Source organism: Crassostrea angulata, chromosome 6, assembly GCF_025612915.1.
Source record: "Crassostrea angulata isolate pt1a10 chromosome 6, ASM2561291v2, whole genome shotgun sequence".
Lineage (NCBI taxonomy): Eukaryota > Metazoa > Mollusca > Bivalvia > Ostreida > Ostreidae > Magallana > Magallana angulata.
This window is the reverse complement of record NC_069116.1, coordinates 33,780,725-33,801,885: the sequence shown is the minus strand read 5'-3', so window position 1 is coordinate 33,801,885 and position 21,161 is coordinate 33,780,725. Positions and strand designations below refer to the sequence as shown.

The window sequence follows — 21,161 nt, the reverse complement described above, 5'->3', positions numbered from 1 at the left end:
CATATTAAAATTGTCTCGTGGACATTGACCGTCCGGTTTTTATAAACGTCACAATTAACGTACGAGTACCAGCTGTGATCAAGCCCCCGGGACACACGGTTTTAAAACGATCATAAGTCACAATAATAAAAGCAAAAATTTGTAAATTATGAACAAAACACTGAAAACAGAATAACAGCCATAGAATATAATTCATCGTCTCAAGCCACGGGTTTTGTGTCCATTCTATGTGGAAATAAAATGGACACAAAACCCGTGGCTTGAGACGATGAATATAACAAGAGGCCCATGGGCCACATCGCTCACCTGAGGAACAATAGATTTGATAAAATCAGCTCAATGGAGTCATAATACAAACTATCTGGACAATGTACAATAATTCTTGTTAATCCTGTATAAATAAAATCCATTTTCCCCTGGATATTCTTATGTTTATAATCATTAGTCCCTTTTCTAACAGGATGATTTTATAGTCATATCATATGTTGGGTATTGCAGTTCTAAAAAAGATCCCTAACAATAGTTTATATATGGGATATAAACGTACACCAAACTCTGAACCTTCTCGTGAGGCCAAAGAATTGTCCTGGGGCCAAAGTCTTAACAATTATAAAGAATCATCTGGCTGATTAGTTTCTGAGAAGATTTTTAAAGATTTACCCTATATATTCCTTTGTTAAACTTTGACACCCCCCCCCCCCCATTGTGGCCCCACCCTACCCCTGGGGATCATTATTTTCACAACTTTGAATCTACACTACCTGAGGATGCTTTCACACAAGTTTCAGCTTTCCTGGCTGATTAGTTTCTGAGAAGAAGATTTTTAAAGATTTACTGTATATAATAAAGTTTCAGCTTTCCTGGCTGATTAGTTTCTGAGAAGAAGATTTTTAAAGATTTACTGTATATAATCATATGTTAAACTTTGATCCCCCATTGTGGCCCCAACCTACCCCCAGGGCTCATGATTTTCACAATGTTGAATCTACACTACCTGAGGATGCTTCCACACAAGTTCCAGCTTTGCCGGCGAATTAGTTTCTGAGAAGATTTTTAAAGATTTACTGTATATCTTCCTATGTTAAACTTCGATCCCACATTGTGGCCCCACTCTATCCCCGGGGGGTCATGATTTTCACAACTTTGAATTCATCCACACAAGTGTCAGCTTTCCTGGCTGATTAGTTTCTGAGAAGAAGATTTTTAAAGATTTACTGTATATATTCCTATGTAAAACGTCGATCCCCCATTGTGGCCCCAACCTACCCCCGGGGGTCATGATTTTCACAAATTTGAATCTTCACTACCTAAGGATTCATCCACACAAGTGTCAGCCTTTCTGGCCGATTAGTTTCTGAGAAGAAGATTTTTAAAGATTTAATTTTTATATACACATGTTAAACTTCGACCCTCCATTGTGGCCCCACCCTACCCCCAGGGGTCATGATTTTCACATCTTTGAATTTAAATTACCTGAGGATGCTTCCACACAAAATTCAGCTTTCCTGGCCGATTAGTTTCTGAGAAGAAGATTTCTAAAGATTTACTCTATATATTCATTTGTTAAACTTCGACCCCCATTGTGGCCCCATCCTCAGGTGAGCTAAAAAGGTTAAGTTTACAATTCAATAAGTTGGTTTCTGGAAGAACAGATTTTGATCTAATAAATATTGGCAATTTTTTTTACTTTTTTAATCTTTAGCTTTTAAGTTTGTGTACAAACATAGAATTGAGAGCAAATCTCTGTATCTTGCTTATAATTCGAAGCTTAACACTCAAATATGGTTAGTAAATAGAAATTGTAAACAATTAAACACAAGAAACATGCACTACATGTATAACAAATAAAGAACACAATTTATTTTTTCGAAATGAATCATATATATACATGTATATACCTACATATTTCCGTAAGCGATATCAAACTCTATTTAAACTGAATAAACTAGAGAAAATGCCGAGCATCTCAACAAAACCTATTGCATTAATCTACCATAACGCAAAAGATACTGCCGAATTACCGATAGAATGAATTGTATTTCAGTACCCCTACATCAGATTTTGTTTAATTTGCGCAGGTAAACAGTTAACGTAACTGTTTGATTTACTGAAGTCTCTGTTTGATTTGATACGTAAAAATCACGAAATACAGACGATAGTTTCCAGGTTACAAAGCATAAATAATGAAAACAAAACGAAAATCAGAACAAGCTAACACCAACGTCATGTGTGAAAACTGTCAACGCATTGAAATATTTAGCCTCAATTTACTTCACAAAATCGGCACCAATATATTTTTCATGTTTCAAAACTTCCCTTCACACGCGAACTGTTGCACAACAAGCAAATTCATCATAGTCAGATCGACCCTTTTTCGTATAATGTCATGGCTGCTTTAAACAAAGAACCTCGTTTTAGAAGTATGGAATACGAGTCTTGGTAAAATGGGTATGCAAACCCGGGCCGTGGCAAATAAATGCCGGGGCGGATCGGCAATCGTCAATTCCAAATACGCATTATTTTGCAGCAATATCTACAGCGAATACAAATATACTAGTCCATCAAATATCCTGAAATTTTAATGAGATTGGCAGATTAATAACTGCCAATCTTTTGTTTTGCCCAGGCCAAGTCTTGCCTACCCATTTTACCGGATGCCGAGCCCGAAGCTATTAAACTCATTGAAGCACGCCTTTCCTTTATTATTATTTTCGTAATAACTTAGATTTGAAACAAAATTACCCCTTAATTTTTGCAATTTATATTTTCCTTCCCATAAGGATAATTTATGCTAAACTACGTTGAATTTGCCTCGGTAGTTCTTGAGAAGAAGATTTTTAAAAATGCACCCCACTTTTTCTACAGTTTCAAGGTTTTCTCCGCTTTGAATACAGATCGGACTTTTATTTTTGCAATTTATATTCGCCCTCCCATAAGGATGCTTTGTGCCAAATTTGGTTGAAATTGGATAAGCAGTTTTAGAGAAGAAGTTCAAAATGTAAAAAGTTTACAGACGGACAGACGGAAATACGGACGGACGGACGGACAGACGGACGACTGACAAAATGTGATCAGAATAGCTCACTTGAGCTTTCAGCTCAGGTGAGCTAATTAAAAACCAGTTTTAACAAAACGACAACTTGGTGCTGGATTACTCGATCAATTTAGTAAAAATCGAACAATTTTAAAACAATGCATGAAACGGAAAATGATACATCAGCACGCCATGATGAGTCCATCAAATAAAACAAGTTGATATTTTAAACCACAGTAATCAATATTCAGGAAAGCAATCTGTTTTCAATTTTAGTATTTTTTTTTTTTTTGCTATATATCCTTGATTATATAATCAGTGCTTCTTCCTCTTTTTTTTTTATAGATCAATTTGTTAATACTAAGGGAACATTGATTATATATTTGCAATTCCATTGTTCTTTTCCACTGTAGGCCCATACGGAGGAGCTGCAATTATTTCTCTATAATCGCAATAGCTCTGTCAGTATACTATGACGTCATAAAGGTGTAACGTTATATATACTTTTCCATGACGTTATAGATTTAAACCACTATACTAAACATCATGTGTTTTTCTCCAACTCGATTAAAATTGACGTATTTACATGTAATATTAAAACATGTTTATGATAACATTTTAAAGGAATTACTGTTATAACATATCATTGATTCTGTTAACAAATCTATGTGAATTAAAAAGATACATCACAGTCTGAATGTTTACTTTTGAAGTAATAGCTAAATGTCAAGGTCTAGGCTAATACAGGGCAAATATAAGTAATAAACAACGATTATTTAGTGAACATGGCGTTATGAATAGCAACTGCTCTGCTGGCATATTTTCCATGATGCGCTAGCGCGCATCATGGAATATGCCAACAGAGCAATTGCTATTCATAACGCCATGTTCACTAAATAACGTTGTTTATTTCTTAAATATTTAGTGTCTTTAAAAATCAATTTGTAAATCCTATGGGAGAAATTATGCATATTTACCAAATAAATTGTTCAATTTTCATAATTTTATTATCAATGGGTGGGGTGGTGGGGGTTCAAGGTCTATATTTTGGTAACTTTCTGTATGAATTTATCTATATTTGCATTCCCATTGTTCTTTTCCCCATACAGAGGAGCTGCAATTATTTCTCTATAATCGCAATTGCTTTGTCTGTATACTATGACGTCATAAAGGTGTAACGTTATATATACTTTTCCATGACGTTATAGATTTAAACCACTATACGATACATCATGTGTTTTTCTCCAACTCCATAGAATTGATGTATTTAATTAAAACATGTTTATGATAACATTTTAAAGGAATTACTGTTATAACATATCATTGATTCTGTTAACAAATCTATATGAATTAAAAAGATACATTACAGTCAGAATGTATACTTTTGATGTAATAGCTAAATGTCAAGGTCTAGGCTAATACAGGGTATTTGGGAGTGGTAAAATGCAAATATAAGTAATAAACAACGATTATTTAGTGAACATGGCGTTATGAATAGCAACTGCTCTGCTGGCATATTTTCCATGATGCGCTAGCGCGCATCATGAAATATGCCAACAGAGCAATTGCTATTCATAACGCCATGTTCACTAAATAACGTTGTTTATTTCTTAAATATACATTAATCCAATGGGAGTCTTTCGATCCCCTCTAGATATCTCGTAATTGAGTCACGAATTAGCATGACGTCACAATCAAAGTCACATGATATCACGTCATAATCAAAACGACGCAGTCACTATCACCATAGCATACACAGAGGAGATAGAAGGTAATGTAAGTTGCATAGTTGTCGGTAGTTTGCACCATCAAACATTGCATGTATGTACATAAACATTATATCTTAAATGTGGTTAAGAAGACATCTCTTGTTTCAGATCACAGTAAAATGGAGTCAAACTCAGATCTTGGAAATGGTCCAGTTATCAATATGGTATGTACAATTACAATTAGTTTTTAAAAATCATGCATCATTGATAATTTATAAAGTTGCAACGGAATTAAACAACCACTTTTGTCTTTTACTTATCTAGGAACGGGTTCCAATCACAGAGGGCCATGCAGAAGATTCATCGTTCAGATGACAAGAGAACAAATGGAATCGGAAATGGAGAAATCCAACGTCGGATTAAGAATATACCCGTATTGGAGGAAAGAAGACTACTTGCGCTAGAAAGGCACATCAAGCGTAGACGGAGGAGACGGCCGTACGTACGTCAAAAAGATTAAGAGTTCGGACAAAACAGAGCATCAGCTTGGCAAAACCATGGCGGAAGTACCAGACGACCCAGTGGCGTTTGATCATAAGGATAAACGAATACACGTATCTAATGGGAAGAGAAAAGAAGATTGCATTCTGAATAAAATCGTGGGTACGAGTATGCCAGATTTAGACAAATACGAGGAGAATCAAACTGATCAGCAATCAAACAACGAACTGATCAATAATTTTGAAGCTCAATCAACAGAGAAGGAGGTCGGACAAAATAAGGAACAGAGTTTGCAATTTGATAAGTTGGTTAAATACTTACTTGACGGAGTAAAAAATAGGTATACTGAATATAGTTGAAGATGAACTAAACCATCGGAGCAAAGAGGTTGAAGAGGAAGGTCAAATCAAAAAGGATGAAGGGGCTGGTATGGAGGTGAAGCAAGAAAACGAAGAAAATTTAACTGCCGTAAAGGAAGTAAACACTTCGCCGCCTAAAGATGCTTTGATGGAAGTACATCGTGTAAATGATAAAAAACGTGAAGAACGAGAAAGAAAACCTTCAAAATGAAGGGCATATCAAATGTTTGGAGAGAGCAAAGGACCCTGAAATCCAAACTGATGATATCAGGTAATTTTCTCTTTTACTGCATCACATGTATATTGGATCAGTCACTTACATGTACGACTTTTATTTCATTGTTTAATCTTCTTGCTTCAAAATAAAATTTTAGATCGGATAACAGTCAATGATTGCAAATGTTGTCTGTACTTGTTATACCGAGCGCAGCGAGAGGCGGGCGAAGCCCGCCTCGCGAAGCGAGGATTAATGGTAACACGTATATATAAGAAAATCAGTGAAAAATGAAAGTTGAATCAGGGGTACTAAGGCCAAAAAAAATTTCTTCCAGCCCTGGGCGCCGCCATCTTGGTAGCCATTTTGTTTTTAAAAAGTTAGTTCGATCATTGATTGATCAGTACTTATCGAAGTTTGTTGCCCCTAAACTCGATTAAATAAGTTCCAGTGTTTCAATAGAAGGTAATTCGAATTAAAAGAAATTAAAATGGAAACCAGATAATTTTCAATAGTACTTCAATCAAGAAACACGACATGTTTTATGTATGTCTTATCAAATTATCAGATGGAATATAAAAACATTAAGGTCAAGGAACTGATCTTTTAGATACCGAATAAAGTATTTAATTTTATTACAGCGGCATTCATATGAATTAAATTGATAAACAATGAAAGAAGAAATAAAAAAATAGTTCGGAATAACGATACTCTCTTCGGCTATTTCCGAAGACAAAACTTGAACGTCAGTTTTACGTCTTAAATATGACGTCACAATGTAGACTGAGCACGCGACGTTTAGTTAAACCTTGGCTAATGATTTGAATAGGCAAACAGGCGGATCCTACTGTGTGCGTTTCAAATAAATTTTATTCTATATATACAAAAATCAAACTGCACTGTGTTAAATCTGCGCTCGGTCTAACGGTCACACCGTTTACATAATAGCGAGCGCAGCTCGCCGGCGCGCAGCGCCGGCGCGAAGCGAGCTCTACCGGCAAGGCGTGTGTGAATAGAAAATTCGGACTAGTTGCACATTCATTCAACGGATTTTTTTGGCGTCAGTAAATCGGACCAGTAATGCCTTGTTTTAATCGTCCCAGTAATTCCATATAAATATGGTTTCCCATTTCACACTCTCACGAGAACAAGATAAAAGACTATGTACATAATGCATTGTAAATAAAATAATTCCATTACGTAAGACTAACAGAGTTGTCGTTCCTTCGAGTGACGTCACAATGGATTTCTTGCACATTGATCCCACAGAATTTTTCGGAGTCAGTAAATTTCGACCCACAATGCAATTTATCAATGTCGGACGATCTCACTAGACTTGATTCCTTCTCGCGAGAATCAAAGTTAAACTTTTGAGAAACAGATAAATTGTGTAATTTCAAGAATATCATGCTTTTTAAGTAAACAAAACAGTATATTTCACTTAGTTTTTTTCAGGTTTTTTTTCAAAGAGACAGACGACACTTGACCGACGTGAACTTTGACGTCACAATAAGGGGAAATTACTCTAAGCAGTTATTGTAAATCTGCTGAAATATAAATACCAAAATCTTCTCAAAATCTTGCAAAGCTAACGAATGGGGACATTTTTTTTTTAAATAGGAAATAAAACAGTTGTAACTTGCTCTCATTTGGATGAATGCTCACATTTATTTTATTCACTATATATTTACAGTAATTTCCAGGAACGTTTTTTAAAAGGGGGCGCGGCAGCATCATTCAAAAAATATTTACAAGCAAAATGAAAAAGAAATTCTCAAAATCAGGGAAATTCTAATCCGGGTAAGGAATGGTGAGTGCGTAGTATGCATTTAGCTCTTTAACTGCTCAACGGTATCTTTGTTTTCACATTAATTACATCCTCCCTGGGGGGGGGGGGGTCCAAAACCGTTTTTCTTATATGATCAGCAATTTTTTTTATACGTAAATTACATTTTTTTTTAAACGGGGGGGGGGGGGGGGACTCTATGATAAGTCAATTTTTTATATGTACTAAGTTTAAGAAAAATGTCTGCTACAAGAAAAGAGGAAATAAACTGCAATAAACATTATGTTAAAATCTTTATTATTCAACAACATTGTATCTGAGATAAATTATATTTAAATAAATAAACAATCTTATAAATTCTGAATAATGAAAATTTACTAGAAAAAAAGGCATGCTTATATTTTATTTTGCATTCAAATTCAGTTACGTTGATACTTTTATTTTTATTGATTTATCATAATTCATTATTTGATCACATGCTGCGCTCGCCCCAACGGTCGCACCGTAAAACATATTAATAATATTGAATTTCTTGCATTTATCACCATATTGTGATAAATGCTTTTAATTCCTGTGCAAGCGAGACAACTCTGCATCATTGTTCAATTCAAACGTCCCTGAGACTATAATTTTGGCATATACACATTGTTCATATGACTAAGCCTCTAATAGATACTGATTTATCAGACAACAGTTACAAGGCAGACAAGCAGCTTAGAAAATTCCCAGGTGGGTTATACCAGGGGAGGCAGGTAAGAGTTAGGGCCCGAGTCAGAACTTGATTTCTTCCTTGGGTTGTGGCAGTCACTCTGGTGGGCACCTAGAGGACTGTTCCCACCACAGTCGCCTGTGGGGGTACTATCGCGCCAGTGACCAGGGGAGGTCACCCCTGTAGGTGGGAAGTATTCCTTGGGTTCCGCTGGTATGGGCTTGCTTTGTATAAATAGATTGTGACAAAACTCGCCACTAAATGTTATTACTGTCTTTTTATCGGAAATAAATTCTCTTGTTTATTTGCTTGTTAATTCTAATATTCGGTGTATCTGGGATTAATTTATTGTTACATGTATTGATTTATGCATATATAAAGGTCTAGATCTGATTAAAAAACAAAATGCATTTCATGTTGTTTTTCAGAGATGAAAACACGGGACAAAGTAGTTCTAAGCCGAAGGAACTTAAACCAAAAGATTCCGAATCGGAAGCCATCAAATCAAATGAACTGGTAAAAGATGGAAGAGATAATGAAAAGACTAATGTAGATATAAGAAACAAGGTATTTACATATTCTGATTATTTTATATTTCGTCAAGAAAACATCGCAATACTTAAATGAAATATTAATATCCAAAGTTTTGTTTAATTTGAAAAGTAGGAAGAAGTCGATGTTATTTGGTCTTAATTACACTGAAATTTATATACATTAGTGGAAAAGTTTTTGGTCCTTGTTTTCTTTATAACTTCATCCACTGAAATAAGACTTATGTAACTTATTATTCAGTTTTGATACCGATAAAAAATGTTTATCTTTTCATTTAATTTTTAGCTTGTCCTCCATGACAACGAAGTCGATGATGATGAAGAAGATGATGATGATGATGATGATGATGGCTTTATGCCGAGAAAACTATTTTTCTTTAGTTTTTCTGAATTCAAGGTAATCTTTTACATCTATATAAGATTTTCAAATCTTTACTTCACTGCAAATATATACAACAGAATTAATTCTTTGATTACAAACTACTACTGTTCACTAATCCTAGTATATAGGTTGAAAACTGAATTATTCGTACTTTTATGAATTTAAATTCAGCGTTAATGACTATGATGTTTTTCATTTCGTTTCTTTAAGAAAGAAGAAACCTCTGCATAATAGAAGAAAAAGAATCATTAGCAAAAACAACATTCCATTTCATCACCTGGTTAATTTGATCTATATTGCTACGAGTTTAAGAAGTAAAATACTAGTATATTTTGTTGACTGTAGTTGGCTAATTTTTTTATCTAAAATCTGTTGGCACTTGATTCCTTAGATTGCAATATCAAAACATTTTTTCTTTTGGGATTTATGTCCGTTTAAAGGTAGCGAACATTACAAATAAAACAGATAACCTAGCTGCATCAGCAATGATCACTACCTTCATACACACATAATTCATCAAATATTGCATACACCACAAAGAAAAAAACCCTGAAACTTTAGATTTGCATTCCGAATCTCTCTTTGGTCACTGTCTAAATCAATTTTATGAAATAAAAGTTTATTTGAACGGACTAAAAACTGTAAACGTGCCATCCCTTGGGGGAGATCTTCTCAATACAAGTTCATCATTATGATATTTTTATAATTCACCCCTTGTCCATGCATATTTTCTTATATCGTCATTTCTATCGCCGTAATAAAATCATGGATTGAGACAATTACATCTGAAAACAGCTGCTTTAATTGAAACATTCAGAGTTTTACCGATGGCATCCTCAGAAGCACCAGTCATCACCCAATTTTAATTTGGGAAGGACTCCGAAAACGGAAGCTGATTTCTGTGAAATAACATACTCCAAATAGGAGTTTGGCGCATGGGCAGTTACATGTATATCAAAACAATACATTTTTACGCGAAAACAGGGCTCTTAGAAGATTACAACATGCAAAGCAGATTGCAATTTGAAGGTCTGAAAATACTCTTAACTGCATTACATGAAATGTTTCAACAGAATATATTTTGCAATAATAAAGGTTCGTGGGTTAATTCAAATTTTATTTTATGTTCAGTAATGGCCAATTCTGTTTTCGATTATGAGGTCGATAAAGGTAAATAATGTTTATTCATGATTTTTCCCATTTACTGTATTATACAAAATTTCCCATATACACCAGGCTAGATAAGCCTGTTACTGGTCGTGGGTCGTGTACACTCAATTCCTTTCGAGGGTCAACTGGTCTCTCCCGGGGCCTCATCCTTACCGAATATGAAGCCTTAGATATGGAATACAAGGTGATAGCCTGCCTCTTGAATAATATTCCCATTACAACTGTATGGCATGAAATTTCTCATTTTGACCAGGCTAGCTATACCTGTTGCTGGTCCTGCAAACCGTTTTTTTTTTTGCGGGCCAACTGGTCTATCCCTCGGTCCCCATCCTTATCGAATATATTCATATGGAGCCCAAGTATGGAATACAGGGTGTTAGTCCACCCTTTTTGCCAGGCTAGCCAATTATGACAGCTGTCAGGTCATTTCAGAAAGTGACAAGTTTTAATATATCTCTGCTTCACATAAAAAAAGTTATTACGAAAAGACTATTACTTAAAAGCAAAACACAGAGATGCCACATTATGGGATTAATTAGAATTAATATCAGTTTTAAAAATTGAACATGAGCATTTTAAAAGGAAACGGGTTTAGCACATTTGTGCTCCACTTTATCCAAAAATTAACCAAAATATAGCACTTAACACATGGGTGGCAGAAATGTCATGACTTTTATTAGATAACAATATTTTGATTAAGTAAACAAGTGTTTATGGTAAAATAGCACAAAAGGTTTATATAAGTGCAGTCGGACCTGGAAATAACAGTATCCGACTGCAAATATTGTGCCAAATGGATTTCCTAGAAATCCTACCGCCAACTGAGCGGCCGCATTTTGACAGGAATACCTCAATTAAATGGAGAAAATTACACTTTCTTAACATGTTATATGCCATCCCTGAAGAAATTTTCAAATTTGCCCCCAAATCGGAGACATGCCAAATCGGCAAAATTAAAAATTGCCTCCGAATCGGAGACCTGCCAAATCGGCAAAATCAAAAATTGCCTCCAAATTGGAGACCTGCCAAATCGGCATAATACTGAAATTGCCTCCAAATTGGAGACCTGCCAAATCGGCATAATACTGAAATTGCCTCCAAATCGGAGACCTGCCAAATCGGCAAAGTGAAAAATTGCCTCCAAATCGGAGACCTGCCAAATCGGCAACAACAAAAAAACAATAACATTGCCGCTAAACCTGCCAAATCGGCAAAATACTAAAGTTGCCTCCAAATCAAAATTGAAAATTCTCTTTAAATTGGATACTTGCCAACTCAGAATATCCCAGCATAATAAGAAATACCAACTCAATAACTATGTGACTAACCGATTTTTTACCAACTCTACTAAATTTATTCGCTCTACTCCAAATCGACAACCTGCCCACTCTTTGAAAAAAATGCCAACTCGACAACTACTGGGTATATATTATCAAATAATAGCAACTGACAGATTCAGATAAACTCTAACAATGTCCTCCAAATCAGAGGTCTGACGACTTGGTGTGTACACACTTGTACAATAAAAATACCCAATTTGCAACAAATTCAATGACCTTGCCAATCCACAAACCAAATTTGTGCATGATACTATGCCTCAAGTAAACAAATATTACCAATTACAGAAGCTTAACCAACTTGTGAAAATGATATATTTATAGAGTTATAAACTAGGAAATTTGTTTGAACCATTTTGAATGAACTGCTTTAACGCATTCTGTAATGTTGTTAAATAATGAAAATTGCCTTAATTTGTAAGATGCACCCCATCAGGCAAAATTAAGGTGGGGTGAAAGGCTAAAATTTCTAGATATTTAATCGATGTCCCACCATGATTAAGCACAAATGTAGCAATTGAGCTGTTAATGCGTTTTCTTGAAATTTCTGCAGAGATGTTTGAGATAGCATACCTCCAACAAGACCTAGGTAAAATTTGGGACCATACAATGCGTGTAGTGGGGAAGATTTCAAAAATTTCCCTTAAGGTACGTTTCATGAACTTTTGTAGACCTGACAATGAAATATCTGCTATGTCATTCCCCCCCCACAATGAATGACTAAAAGTTTCGGCACTGGGTACTTAACTTGCAATTCTTGGATAGTCGACAAGAGATTACACCACCGCAGGCCTGAAACACCTTTCCAAATGATACTCATATCTGTTCTTAAGTTTGTATTGAATTCAGGATCTTGGGAGATATGTTCTCTGGCCCTCTTTACTATGGAAGACCCAACAATCCAAATGTATTCTGAAACTTAAATAAGGAACACTGTACATTGTAAATGCTGTAACCCTCTGTCACAATTTGTTGTCCCAATTAAACTAATTCTGGTCTAAGATAATGTTTGTATGCATTAGATTGCCATCTTCCCATATTCTGTATTTGACTTTCAGGTATACCTGCCATATACAAATGAGTTGCAGCACCTATTCTAAAAGAATGGGATTTGAATGTTTTGAATTGTTTGAAAAGTTCAGGCACTTTTGTAAAATGCTAGAAAATTGAAAATGATGTTAAGGGTTCGGCATTAATATGACAAAAAAGTGGGCTTAATTGGCTTGGCCTACATTGCAAGTAAGAGTTAAGAAACTGAAAGCATACATTTGATTCTGGGGATTTTGTGATGGTAAATTTATAGTTGTACCACTACCAAACTGATCAGTCTTGGAATATCTTAAAAACAAGAGAATTGTATCTGAATCAATGTATGTATCTGATAACTGCAGTATTTTCTCAACAGAACTGTGCCGAGTCAGTGTTATCTCCGCAACTCTGAACATACCAAAAAATGCTAGGGAAAAGCAGCACCAAACAAGTGACTTTCATACACCGATTTTGTCAAATTAGGTAAAGCGCTCAATATTTTACTCAACATTGAGTATGTAATGGGACTTCTGATATCTTGTGTAGAATTTTGCTGTCTAAAACCTGTCAACATTTTTTGAACAATAAAGGCCTTAACTGTATTATGATACCCATGCAACTGCAAGAAAAAACCCAGGCCTGCCAAATATGACTTGGCAGTAGAATAACTTAAATTTCTTGCAAAAAGATATGCCAACAAATTTATTAACTGATCAACTGTAGGTGGCCAAGTATGCTGCAAACTAAATTGTGCCCGAAACAACTGAAAAGCTTGAACTGCTTTTTCATATGCATTTGTAGTATTAGTTGATAAGCTTGATTGGACAAACTTTTCGACATGGTCAACAAAAGTTGGTAAAATATTGTAGGAACTTGACAAGGATAATGGTCTGCCCAAGGCGCAATGTCTCGAAACTTCTTCCACTGAAAACGAGAAATGGAGTCAGCAATTTGATTTTTTGAACCAGGTACATGTTCAGCTCTAACCTGAATATTAAACTGCAAGCAAATCAAAACGAGATATCTTACTAGTTATATCACTTTTTCATTCTTTGATGTCTTATTGTTGAGAACATGAACTAATGCCAAATTGTCAATGTGCAATAACAGCTTCTGACTCTGTTATGCTTCAGTCCAAATTTCAATGCCTACAACAACTGGGACAAGTTTTATCAATGTAATATCAGTGACTAATGATTTTTTCCAACTTTCAGGCCATTTGTAAAATGCCCATGCTGTCTTAAAAATTATGCCACAACCATGAGATGCTGAACTATAAGAATAAAAATGTAAACATTGATCTGATTGCCAGTTCAATGAAGGAAATGTTGTTGTACCGTTAAATTCTTTCAAGAAAGTTAGCCACATCTGCAAGTCATATTGAATTCCCCTTGACAACCTAATAAGATGATGGGGCTTAGATGCACCAGACATGAGACCATACAAACGACATGAAAACTCCCTTCCAGCTGGCAATGCCTCAGTGATAAAAGCTAGAGAACCAGACAGAGACTGAAGTTGCTTAAGTGTAATTTTTTCTTGTCTTGAACTTCCATAATATGTTCTTGAAGTTCTACCACCTTGTCGGAAGGGACAAAAATTGATTGTTTAACTGTATCTTTGCCTAGTCCCAAAAAACTAAGACATGTAGATGGCCCCTCTGTTTTTTCTTTTGATAATGGAACACCCAGCAATTGACATAAATCTTGAAATTGGTCTATCAAGTACTGACAATTTGTTGAACCATGTGTGCCAGCAAACAAAAAATCATCTAAGTAATGAATAACATCTGTCAAAGTTGACTTGTATTCCAATGCCAAGTGCAAAAAGGAGGAAAATTTCTCAAATAGAGCACATGATATAGAACAGCCCATAGGCAGACATTTATCAATTTATCAATCGCCCATGAACTTAAATCCCAACAGACTAAAATCCTGAGGTCTAACAGGTAATAACCTAACCTATAGGAATTGGAAACATCCTTTTCCCAATCATAGCAGTGGGCCCCAAATCTGTATCATTAGAACTGCCTTATCAAAAGAAGAATATTTTACAGTTCATTCCTGAGGGTCTATAAAGTCATTGACACTTCTGCCAGCTGGGGATGATAAATTCATAATCATTCTCCACCCCTTTGCTTTTTTGGTACGACCCCAACAGAACTACAATGCAGATTTGAAATGGAAGATTTTTTTAAAGGCCCCAAGATCCGACCTAGTTCTATTTCTTTCTGTAATTTTGCTAAGAGATGATACCAAATTTTTACAGGATAATGCAATGCGAGGACCAGTATACTGCAATGAAAACCCTTGTCTAAATCCATGTAATAATTCACGCGCAATCAAAGGGTTGGGGTACAATGAATGCCTGTATTGTAATTTGTCTAAATTGATTGGGGAAAGGCCTAATTCCCAAAGACCATGTACTTTATTGTCTATTTGGCCTGTAGAGTCTTGGGCGAAACGAATGAGAGGGAGTTGACGAATGGGTCTGTAGCATAGAGGGGACCTTGGAAAATTGTTTCGATTGGCCTTGCCAGCAGTTTACAGATGGGTGACCCTGACCACATTTCAAGCACAGATGTAAATAAGGACAATTTTTTCTTGTGCAGCTGGCTTTTAAGTTGAAGTCAATGCATTTTGCATAGGGCCCCGGCATCGTAATTATAGGCCAAGTTTTTTTTAAAGATCTGTAGAGGAAGTTGGGGAATGGATAGGACTGTTATATATATGTTATATATATTTACATTTCCAGTGTCTTTGCCTGTAATAACACTACGAATCGATTTTGTACTATATAACCCATAATACAAGTGACGCCAAAGTGAGGCGCCAGCGGGGTTTGCTTACTTAAATTTAAATATTTAATCGTACGATGGTTTAATGTTATATAAATATAAGTAATAAGGAATCATTCTTTGAATATTATGAGATGATAATTTCGGTCGGGACGTGATCAAATCTATCATAAAGCCCTTCGGGCTTTATTGGATTTGATCACGCCCCAACCAAAATCATCACCTCATAATACTCAAAGAATGATTCCTTATTCCTTATATAATAACCAAAGTTCCGCATCAATGTTACTCCAACCTAAGAGTGGGATTGTAGCTCGCCGAAGGCGAAACTGAATATCATGATAAGTTTGTGTGGATTTTAATTTTACGTTCATCAGCATACTAAGGTTTATTTAATTAGTTAATCGACCACAGAATACTTAGTCTAGTACTAATTACTATTCGTATAGTAAATTGTGAAAAGCGAATACAACTCCATCTTCTGAATGCCAGTAGTCTGCATAAATCATCAAAAAAGCATGTTATTGTTTATATTTACACTTTCTTTTAACAAATTAAGGAATTGAAAAAGTAAGTAAAAGTAATAAATTATTGTTAAAGTACATCAGTACGTTAAATAAAAGATGCAGTCAAGTCGTCTTATATGGGAATTTGAGTCTGACATAATCATGATTATTGATGCAGTCAGTGATTTTTCTTAGATTGATGACGGTTTCGACCGATCGATAAACTTGTTATAACTGGATTATGTAGATTTCAGCCCTAGCAGCTCCTATAAAGCTATTTATTGCATACTTAGTATAAATACAGGTTTTTGGCACATGTGATACAGATGACATCACAAAATTCGTATCGGCCTCCGGGGCTGATACAGGTTATCAGCCCTACAGGGCTGATATGGATCCGTATCACACCCCTTGCGGAACTCCACTGCCTTTTTTCGCTTCGGCATTTTTGCCTGTTTACAGACGAAAAATAAAACATTTTCAGTTACAGTCGATATTTTTAAGTGCAGTTGAAAACTTCAAATGCTAGCAAATGTTTTAAAGCAGTCAACTTTTAAAACCTGATGAAATTCTGTTCCGTAGCTTCATGTTTGTTAAAACAAGAAAAACTCATATTTTTATTAAATACATGTACATATCCAGACTTTTTTCACATGATATGAATAATCAATTTGTTCAAGTTGATGGGTTTTCTTTTTAAATTTATTACTAAGTATGTAATAAATACAATAATAGATACCCTTTTTCATATCACAGCTTGTATCACCCCTCGACCGATATCAACCCTCGGGCCTTCGGCCCTCGGGCTGATATTGGAGTCTCGGGCTGATACAAGCTGTGATATGGAAAAGGGTATGTTTTAATCTCGATATATTTTCTTAAGAAATAGAGGAGATAATACTCTGTAGATGTAAATATGAATTGATAAATACTTGTACTTGTATACAAACTGCCCGACATTGTATTCATTACCATGAAAAAAATCCAAGAATTCTGTATTGAAACCACCCTTTTTCTGAAAGAAGATAAAAAGATAGAAATGAGATTTTGCATTGCAAACAACGTAAAAGTATCCAAATGATACACAGTTTTTGTGGTAAATTTGCAAGGTGTATCTAATGGATACGTACGGAAGCGTATTAGTGCCATTCTATATATATATTTTTTTAATTCCAACTTTAAAGTTGGAATTTCCAACTTTAATCTTGGATTTTCCAACTTTAAAGTTGATTTTTCCAACTTTAAAGTTGAAATTTCCAACTTTAATGTTGATTTTTCCAACTTTAAAGTTGAAATTTCAACTTTGAAGTTCGAAATTCCAGGATTAAAGATGGAATTTCCAACTTAAAAGTTGTAAAAATCAACTTTAAAGTTGGAAATTCCAACGATTCCAACTTTAAAGTTGGAAAAATCAACTTTTAAGTTGGAAATTCAAACTTTAAAGTTGGAATTTTAAAGAAAAAAAATACAGAGTGGCACTAATGCGCTTCCGTAGATACGATATGTCAGACTTTTTCATTATTTACACTTGTCAATTTCTCCGGGTAAAAAAGGGAGCATATCATGAAGCAATCATGGCTGTGTGTCTTTTAATGATTACAAAATTTAATATTTGAGCTTAAAAATTTGAGTGTATTCCTTTTTTATAAAGCTCTTCTTCTCAAGGAAATTAATATTGTCTAAAACGACCACGACCATCGAAATCTTAATCAGCGTAAGTGAATGTTGCAGTGCAATTCTACCCATAATCTTGCTGTTGATATTAAAACAATAATTGGTATATAGAACATTAAACCGCGTCACGTAACGGTCAATATTCTTGTAGACTTCAAGTAACCAAATACAGACGACAACATGGCAGAGCGAATATCTGTTTTCATTGCATTTCTCTTTTATAAGATATATTTTATTTACATGTATATACAGATGGTTTTGGTCCTCGACAATTTTTTTTCCAAATCATGGGAATGCTCTTCTTGAGTCGAGTCCCGTGTAAACGTGACGTCACAATCAGTCATGTAGTGTAACGTCACAATGAAAAACAACGCAATAGCTATCACTACAACAAACAATTCAGAAGATATGGCTGGTAATGAAATATCCTGCGTTGTATTCGGTTGATTGCATCGTCAAATATAATAATTAGATATCTGTGTAAAAACAGTTACTATTTGTTGTGATTATAGAAGGCATACATTTATATCGTTTCAGATTAGAAAATGGATTCACAGTCACAGTTCAGTTATGGTCCGGTTATCAACATGGTAAGTGAAATTACTGAGAGAAAAGTGAAAAAGTCTATTCACTTTACTGATATGGTATTCTGAGTATAGTTCTCCAAATACACTATGCTCCCCCGAAAAATAAATCAATTTGTAAGACTCTGTGTGTCAAAGTTTGACCGATATCGTTTTCATTAACATAGATATAATGTTATAGTAGGTGGTACTCGTTTGTGGTTTTTTAAAAATATCATTGAAGATTAATTACGTTGCAACATAATTCAGCCGTCCTTTTTATCCATGAATTATCTAGGAAGGTCCAGTCACAGAAGGTCAGAAAATTCAATGTTCAGACAAGAGAGCCAATGGTATTGGCAATGGAGAAATCCAACGTCGCTTTAGAAATGTCCCCGTATTGGAAGAAAGAAGACTTCTTGCGCTTGAAAGGCACATCAAGCGTAAACGGAGGAGACGGCCGTACGTTAAAAAGATGAAGAGTTCGGAGAAAACAGAGCATCTTGACAGAACCATGGGGGCTCCCAATGGAAAAATGTCAGACGACCTTGGAGCGATTGATTTTAAGGATGAGAGGATACAAGTATCTAAAGGGGACGGGAGAAAAGATTGCAATCTGCATAAAATCGAGGGTACAGTGATGGCAGCTTTAGAGAAATATGAGGAAAACCAAACTGATCTGCAAAGAAAATATGAACTGATTGAGGACTTTGAAGTTCAATCAACAAAGATGGAGATCGGAGATGATAAGAAACAGGATGTACAGTTTGGCAAGTTGGTTGAATACTTACTTACCAGAGTAAAATCAGAAATACTTGATAAAGTTGAAGATGAATTGAAGAATCAGAGCAATGTAAAACAGTTGAAAGTTGAAAACCAAATCAAAAAGGATGACGTGAACTGTATGGAGGTGAAGCGAGAAGAAGAAAAGTTCACCCACGTGACCGAAGTGAACACTACGCCGCCTAAAGATGCTGGGATCGAGGCAAAGCATGTGAATAATGTACAGTTGAAGAAAGAGAAAGAAAATTTTCGAGAGGAAGGGCAAAAAGATTTGAAGAAAGCAAATGACACTGAAAACAAAATTGATGATATCGGGTAAACTTCTTTATTTCCTCTTTTACAACAAACCATAGAACAGTGATTGATCTTCATGTCATATATTTAAAAAATTGTAAGAAAGCAATTCCATAAGGGAGATGACATGTACAGACAACATTCACAACGTTTGATATTAAGATTTTAATTTATTCTCAGGGAGGAAAAAGCTGAACAAAGTTACAACACACTAAACACTGGATCAAAGGAGCCTTCGCCAAAAGATCCTGAATTTGAAGCCGTCAAATCCAATCAGCTGATAAAACATGAAGTAGATGAAGGAAAGACTGGCTTCGACACAAGAAACAAGGTAATGTCACATTTCCTGATTATTGTATAGCTTTTCAAGAAATAAAGAGGACTTCAAAATATTGTGATAACTGTTATAGTTCGTTTCTTAATGTGTATTTTTCCAAAGTTTGTTTAATATGAAAGAATGGAAGAATTGAAGTCGCACGAGTGTCAATTATTTCCGTAAAGTTAACGAGTTAATTACTAGTAAATGACTCTAGTTGTATTTTCCGTCCAATGTTTCTGTTAATAACCCAATTGACTGAAATAGGATTTTCCAGTATAGCTTATCATTTAGAACATGTAATGATCTCCGGGGAGGGGGGGGGGGGGCACATGTATCAAAACATGAAAAATCAACAGATTAGTATGAGAAAGTTTGGGTTGTTTAACTTGTTTTGAACAAATGGTTAAAGAAGACTTCAACAAAATTTCGATTAATGAGAAAAGCTGTTATATCATCAACATAAAACGTGTGAATAACAAGTGATTTGGCCTTCAACGAGAATAGATGTACATAATATCAAATTATGTGCATCTATTTTGGTACATTAATAAAATCAAAATCAAACTTTTAAAATATTGCTCATCTACAATACGCTATAAAAGTGTATAGGGTGTGTAGGGGAGCAATATTACAAGTTTAATTTTAATTAGATAATTTTGTATCCCGGCCCCATTTCATGCATAATCCCGATAACATTTCTAACGTTTTTTCTTTATTATTGATTTTAGTTTGTCCTTGGTGATTATGACGATGATGATGAAGAAGAGGACGATGAAGGCTTTATGCCGAGAAAGCTTTTCTTCTTTAGCTTTTCTCAATTTAAGGTAATTCTTTACAACTTTAATAATAAAACCTTAAAAAAATATTTTAATACAATAATAAAATACAGAATTGATTTATAAACTTTGCTTGATTTCATACAACTATTGGTCACACCGATATATTTATATATATATATATATATATACTTGAGAAAATCGATCTATGATACTAGTATCAGCGAACATGAAATACGGTATGTAAAATATTTGTTTTTTCGTTTAGGAAGAAGAAACGTGCGCATGATGCATATGGAAGAACCTTATTCCAAGAATCGAAATTCCCAGCAAAATCAAAATCCGTCCGGTTAATTACAATGATGAGTTTTCGAGTTAAAAAAATAAAAGAAAAACTTAATCTATGACTTCGTTTTCTATGAAAATTTATAAGAAAGAAGTTTTTCTCAATAACAAGGCACAGAACATGTAAAAAATATTAAGCCTTTATAGAAATGTTTTGAAATGTCGACCGTTGCAAGTCAGACGAGTACATGGAATTAATAATCCATATTTTTTCATTTATTGAACCCCTTCTATACAGGAAGTAATAAATTGGGAAAAAATACTTTTATTGATCGATTATAATAGTGAGGCTGGATGGTCAAAAATTAACATCGGATCTTCCA

At 34.8% G+C, this 21,161-nt stretch overlaps 1 protein-coding gene and 1 pseudogene across 1 annotated transcript; both read left to right on the top strand.

Moving 5' to 3' along the window:
* Window positions 1–4,738: 4,738 nt before the first annotated feature.
* LOC128189594 (glutamic acid-rich protein-like) lies at window positions 4,739–9,584 on the top strand (annotated as a pseudogene).
* An 8,704-nt stretch (window positions 9,585–18,288) lies between these two features.
* Window positions 18,289–20,889, top strand: LOC128190515 (uncharacterized). Its single transcript, XM_052862594.1, has 5 exons — window positions 18,289–18,348; window positions 18,620–19,419; window positions 19,579–19,729; window positions 20,446–20,541; window positions 20,762–20,889. Exons 1-5 carry the CDS (start codon window positions 18,304–18,306, stop codon window positions 20,780–20,782), a joined length of 1,113 nt encoding a protein of 370 aa, XP_052718554.1. The 5' UTR covers window positions 18,289–18,303; the 3' UTR covers window positions 20,783–20,889.
* Window positions 20,890–21,161: the final 272 nt, after the last annotated feature.

Excerpts from the sequence above, each read along its gene's own strand:
- LOC128190515 (XM_052862594.1), top strand. The coding sequence starts at position 18,304 with ATGGATTCACAGTCACAGTTCAGTTATGGTCCGGTTATCAACATG. Across the intron at positions 19,730-20,445 it reads GCTTCGACACAAGAAACAAG|TTTGTCCTTGGTGATTATGA; the intron begins GTAATGTCACAT and ends TATTGATTTTAG. Across the intron at positions 20,542-20,761 it reads TTAGCTTTTCTCAATTTAAG|GAAGAAGAAACGTGCGCATG; the intron begins GTAATTCTTTAC and ends TTTTTCGTTTAG.